The sequence below is a fragment of the Embiotoca jacksoni genome, unplaced genomic scaffold (genome assembly GCF_022577435.1).
Source record: "Embiotoca jacksoni isolate LCO1_2020_lvr unplaced genomic scaffold, fEmbJac1.0.p SCAF_4, whole genome shotgun sequence".
Taxonomy (NCBI): Eukaryota; Metazoa; Chordata; class Actinopteri; family Embiotocidae; genus Embiotoca; species Embiotoca jacksoni.
In genome coordinates, this window is record NW_027185392.1 from 24,911,295 (window position 1) to 24,917,294 (window position 6,000).

At 46.1% G+C, this 6,000-nt stretch overlaps 2 protein-coding genes across 6 annotated transcripts in view; one reads left to right on the top strand and one right to left on the bottom strand.

Moving 5' to 3' along the window:
* LOC138209270 (nidogen-1-like) overlaps nucleotides 1-1,553 on the top strand; it is a 32,896-nt gene extending 31,343 nt beyond the window's left edge. For 2 of the 3 annotated variants that reach the window (XM_069167728.1, XM_069167726.1), the window contains one exon: nucleotides 347-1,553. In XM_069167728.1, the coding sequence (XP_069023829.1) occupies nucleotides 347-465 (119 nt within the window). In that variant the 3' untranslated portion in view covers nucleotides 466-1,553. The remainder of the gene's footprint in view (nucleotides 1-346) is intronic. The other variant, XM_069167727.1, reaches the window with a different exon arrangement.
* A 68-nt stretch (nucleotides 1,554-1,621) lies between these two features.
* The window catches only part of tbce (tubulin folding cofactor E), a 9,724-nt gene continuing 5,345 nt past the window's right edge, over nucleotides 1,622-6,000 (bottom strand). The window contains exons 9-17 of one of the 3 annotated variants that reach the window (XM_069167731.1): nucleotides 5,941-6,000; nucleotides 5,741-5,805; nucleotides 5,487-5,639; nucleotides 5,234-5,372; nucleotides 5,081-5,149; nucleotides 4,928-4,987; nucleotides 4,734-4,825; nucleotides 4,525-4,632; nucleotides 1,622-3,416 (exon numbers count right to left, since the gene is read on the bottom strand). The exon at nucleotides 5,941-6,000 is cut by the window's right edge and continues 5 nt beyond it. In XM_069167731.1, the coding sequence (XP_069023832.1) occupies nucleotides 4,537-4,632; nucleotides 4,734-4,825; nucleotides 4,928-4,987; nucleotides 5,081-5,149; nucleotides 5,234-5,372; nucleotides 5,487-5,639; nucleotides 5,741-5,805; nucleotides 5,941-6,000 (734 nt within the window). In that variant the 3' untranslated portion in view covers nucleotides 1,622-3,416; nucleotides 4,525-4,536. The other 2 variants (XM_069167730.1, XM_069167729.1) reach the window with 2 other exon arrangements.

The window sequence follows — 6,000 nt, forward strand, 5'->3', positions numbered from 1 at the left end:
GGAGGGTTTCTGCTGGTAAACTGCTGCAGGTCCGTTTCATGGCGTCAAAGGAAAGACTGACCGGCACGTTGGACGGGATTTAAAACGCTGCGTTCAGGGACGGCTTGTTCTGTAGGAACTTGGAGAAATGATGTGAAGTGAAGTGTTGGAGCAGAGAGGAGAGGAGCAGTGCATGATGGGAGATCTCCCAGCAGCCTTTGCAAGTCAGGATGGTTCAGGGTCTGTTAGGATGGTGTTTTCCTCCTCCTGCACCATCCAGAGTGTTAATCCTGTTAGTGTTAACATGTTTATGTAGCGCTGCTTCCTAACGCCCCCCCCCCCCCCTCTGGTTCTGGTTCTGGTCCAGCGTACAACTACTGCTCCAACAACGGCGGATGTTCTCACCTGTGTCTGCCGCGGCTCGGAGGGTTCACCTGTCGCTGCCCGGACGCCTCCGCCGGCCGGTGTGTGGAGGGAAACCTGTGAGTCGACACAGAGGCCTCTGCAGAACCAGCAGAACCTGCAGAACCAGCAGAACCTGCGGAACCAGCAGAACCTGCGGAACCAGCAGAACCAGCTAACTGAATCTTTTTGTTTTCTACCTTTCGGACTTGAACTGAGCGTTTCACTTTCCACCTGTCCGCCGGGTGTTTGTGATGTCACTCTTCAGGTGAGATCAGTCGCTTCCTTGCGTCATCGTCGAGGTCCGACTGGACTCTCGACCCGTTTCTAACTGCTCTGATGTTTTTATAAAAGACAGCAGGAACGATGAACTTCAGGTTGTGTTTATAGTGTTTTTTAAAAGTCTTTTTTTAACTTCCTTTTTTACAGATCTGCGAGAAACAATCAGAAATATTTCTAAAGATTTGTGTGATGAACGAAGTTCGATGACGGTCTGAAAATGTTTCACGTTTTAAAAAAAGCCTCAAAGGTTTGAAAGGTATTTTTTGTTTCAGATAAAACCATGTTTGGTTCAGCAGGATGTTCTGTGCAGTTTAAAATAAGAACTCCGGTTCTGTTTCACTGACAGAAGTCTTATCTGAAGGATTCAGTCATGTATGATAATAATAATAATAATAATAATAATAATAATAATGATAATAATGATAATAATCCTCATTTCTTCCTGTTTGATGACGTGAATTCAGTTCAAGTGAATCGGGGGTTAAAAAAAAAGATCTTACTAAATGAATTTTTAAATGATCTGTAATACGTTTGTAAAATAACACTTTACCAATATACCTTTAGTTTATAGTTTATAGTGAATAATAATCCTGTGATAAAGTGACTGCTGTGAGGAACGGACCACGACCAGCACCGCTGAGTCGCCGACACTTCCTGATTCATCCTGTTGTGTTTTAAAACTCACAATGTATTTTTATATGAACGTGTAAATAACTTCCTGATATGCAGACGACATTCTGTGATTTTTCAATGGTGCTGATGTGAGCCTGAGATCTCCCTGATGAAGACGAGGATGATGATGATCAAGGTGTGTGCAGCTCCTGTATGTGCCAGATTGCTGTGATGACGATGACTCAGCGTTTCCCTCCAAAATAAAACTTCAGAAACTTCTCGTGGTTCAAAGACGTGTTTCTGATCACGTGTGGAAAATGTAATGTTTCGGTAAAAATGTTATAACAATAGAAATGTTTGTTTATAACAAAGTGAAGAATTGAAACACTTACACCGTAAAAATAAATGTGAGCATTTAGTGACACCTAGTGGTGAAGCTGCAGATCGCAACCAGCATGACATCTTTGTTTTCCAGTCTTTCAAGGAGCTTACAGCTGGAGCTAAAACATCCTCCGTCAACAGATTTAGATATAGTCTATATTTAAGATGGCCGACAATCCTTTTATACGTACACGTTGATCCTGCTACGATTAACTCGGACAAAAATAACTTTACGTTTTATGAAGGAGGTAACAGGAAGTGTAGCACCAGCTGTATTTACCCGGTTCATTACTATGTTTAAGTGGAGTAAACAGTAATAATGTTGTTGGTTCTTCGTTAATTCTACGACACGTTCCTCAATAATATCATCTACAATTTCATAAAACTCTCATATTATCGTGTCGTCCGACCTGCTACAAAATATCATGCTATAGTAGATAATCCAAAATATCTTCGTACAACATCTGGTCCAAAATGTTATTCTCCCTCCGTTCTCCTCCGTTCATCATCCCCATGACATCATCATCCCCATGACACCATCATCCCCCATCATCCCCATGACATCATCATCCTCATGACATCATCATCCCCATGACACCATCATCCTCATGACATCATCATCCCCATGACACCATCATCCCCATGACACCATCATCCCCATGACATCATCACCCCCATGACATCATCATCCCCATGACACCATCATCCTCATGACATCATCATCCCCATGACATCATCATCCCCATGACATCATCATCCCCATGACACCATCATCCCCATGACACCATCATCCCCATGACATCATCATCCCCATGACACCATCATCCCCATGACATCATCATCCCCATGACACCATCATCCTCATGACATCATCATCCCCATGACATCATCATCCCCATGACACCATCATCCCCATGACATCATCATCCCCATGACATCATCATCCCCATGACATCATCATCCCCATGACACCATCATCCCCATGACACCATCATCCCCATGACACCATCATCCCCATGACATCATCATCCCCATGACACCATCATCCCCATGACACCATCATCCCCATGACATCATCATCCCCATGACACCATCATCCCCATGACACCATCATCCCCATGGTCACATCCTTTCAATACTTTAGTTTCACTGCACGTAAACTCTTCAATACATTTAATGAACAGAAGTCCATCGAAGCAGCTGATTGTTGCGTTCTTTTGTCTCCAGCCGATGGAAACACTAACGTGTCCTCAGAGAGAGACATGTTGTGGGAGGACACGTGGACACGGTCCCGTCTCCGTCCCTTCTACAGGAACTACTCGTGTCTTCATCTCGTGATTGACAGCCTGAATAATCCGGTTGGGATCCCCCAGAGGCAGAACTGGATCCTCTGCTGCCCCCTGGTGGTCGGTGTTGGCGCTGCTCCACACCGACTCGGACACCATCTGCACTGAAGCGCTGCATAAATCTGAGCTGTTGCCATGACAGCAGACGATGCTGCCCAGATCTGTATGTCAGCAGCGTTCAGATCAGTCAGTCGGTCTGACGTCACGGTGGAGCTGACCTTTGATCTTTTGGATGTTGGTTTATCGTCGTGGTTTTGAAGGATTAGCACTCCACAGGGTATTTTACATGTATTTATTCAACATTTATTATTGGATGTCTTCTGTTCTGTTTTCTGTCCCGCTGCAGAGATTTAATAAACACGTTTGTTTGTGGAGAGGATCCTCGAGGGCTGACGAGAGGACGGACATCAGACGCTGCTTCACACAAGAGCAAACACATTTATTATTATTATCTTTGAATTCACAAAATAAAAGCGTGAACTTTGGCTGCTCAGCTTCATCTGTCACCATGACGACAGTGGACTGACGTCGTCGTGGTGACAGAGTCCAGAGCACAGACTGTCTATGAAAGTGGACGTAGTTCAGCCCAAAATGTGAATTAGATTATTTGACCAGCAGGTTTCATCATCTGTAAGAAGCTTAAAGAAATGACAAAATAATAATAATAAATCAACTATCTCCATGTTGTTTTACACATTTTACTAAAATGTCCAAACTTCTCAACGTCCTCATCAACTAGACAGAAAACAAGAAGCTGGGTGAGGACCTCTGGTTGTCCACTGAGGCTGCTTTACATTATGGATGTGATATTATTCATAAAAAATATGTAAAACAACAACATGAAAATAGTGAATGTTTTTATTTATATCTCGAGCACAATAGTTTCACTCAGTGATGTCATCTCCAGCCACAAGTCAAAGTCTAGACGTGAACATTTGAACATTAGTATGAATCATTTTGGGTTAAACTGGAGCTTCAGGTCTGTAAAATGGTTCTGATCCAGAAGTGTCTTCAGCTGCAATACCAGCGAGTGCCACTAGAGGTCGGCTCCAAAAAGCCTCCGGCTCCATAGACTCCCATTCAACTTCTCTCATCAAATCCAAAGTGAATAAAATGTGTCCATCAGTTATCTCGGTGTTGTTAGCTAAAGTCACTCCTTCTTCTTAGTTTTCTGGAGGTCCATCTGAAAATAATCCCTCATTCATTAGAAAAGAAGATTCAAGAAGACCTGTTTTTGGGGGCGTGTCTGTTTGATTGACAGGCCTGTGGTGCAGTCAGGTTACAGCTATCGGTGGGCGGGACGTAGTATCGTCAGGTTTCCGATCAGATCGGTCAGATCCACCTCTGGCTCCTCCCCCAGCTCGTCCAAATATGGTCACTTCCTGCTCCGAACCGCTCCGAACTAACAAGATGGTGACGGACAGAATCTGAACTGGAGGATTCATAACGTTCACAAACCAACGATGACATCACTGATGGATGATGACATCACTGCTGGTTGATGACATCACTGATGGTTCACCTGGGGGTCTCGTCAGGACCAGCGGACCAGCACTCGGTCTCCGGCCTCGATGGAGTAAAACTGCAGCGTCTTCAGATCGCTGTCGATCTCAAACTCGGTCCCCAGCAGCTGCAGAGGAGACGACAACACGTCAGTGACGGAGGAGCTGCTCCTCCTCCATGAACCTTTTACAGCCTCAGATTGAAGCAGAGCTTCAGACGCTGCGTTACCTTCGGGCTGCTGTAGGAGAGCCTCAGATCTGCTGCAGGGACCTTCAGCAGTCTGTACAGGAGGCCCTTCACCTTCTGGACCACCATGGAGGCTGCACACACAAACATTTCAGGTGTCACGTTCAGTTAGACACCAGTTCCTGCGGGGGGCGCTGCGTTCGGTCCGGAAACAGACGGGGTGGGGGGCGTTTTACCTGGAAGCTTCTTCTCGATGGGCTCTCGTTCAGCGTCTTCAGGAAACACGAACGTGATCTCTGTGGAGGAGAAAACATCACACTGAGGGTTTCCTGCTCTGGGTGTTCAGGGAGCCAATTAGAGAGCAGGCAGCAGAAAGAGGCGGGACTAACTCATCAGCTGATTTTTCAGGGCAAACGGCTCCGGCTTCTTGAACTCTCCTTCCTCCGGAGCGCCGTACTCTGAAACAGAGTCTGATCACTGACCTGCACACTTCAGTCAGGTGGTTCAGGTGGACCAATCACATGACAGTGGGCGGGACTTACTGTCGATGAGGCTCTGGTAACGAGGGTGCCGACAGCTGAAATCGGTGCTGGTCTGACTCCGCCCACCTGCCTTCAGCCACTCCTCTCCAAACATCTTGATGTAGTCAAGCTCCGCCCCCCTCCTGTCCTCATGGAAGATCTGAAGGACACCAGGAAACAGGTCAGCTTGAAGACACACACACACACACACACACACACACACACACACACACACACACACACACACACACACACACACACAGCTCCAGCTCACCTGACAGCTGTTCAGGGAGACCAGCTGTCCCAGTTTGGCGATCAGCATCTGATTGGCTGTTTTGGGGTTTCCGTCGCTGCTCACCAGTCGGTTGCCACGACAACTAAACTGAACCAAACTAGGAAGTTTGGCTAGCTCGTCCACCACACACCACTGAGAGAGAGAGAGACTTGTTTTACCTGCTGTGCTTTTTATTTGAAACACGGCGACATCACACCGACGTCACACCGACGCCACGGCGACGTCACACTGACCTCAGTGATGCTGTTGTTGTCCAGGTTGAGACTCTTCAGAGAAGGAAACATGGCCGTTCTACATCCTACACAGGAAACTGAATTAACAACAGCTGCTGGGTTTTACAACAAAGATCTAAATATTTTCATATTATCATGTCATGTTTCATTTCTTCTGTAATACGTCACAAATCAAAGGAGAATATCAAAGTTGTGTTTACCAGGAGCAGCGTCTTCAAACCGGAGAGTGGACAGTCCGGTTCTGGACACGTTGATCTCCT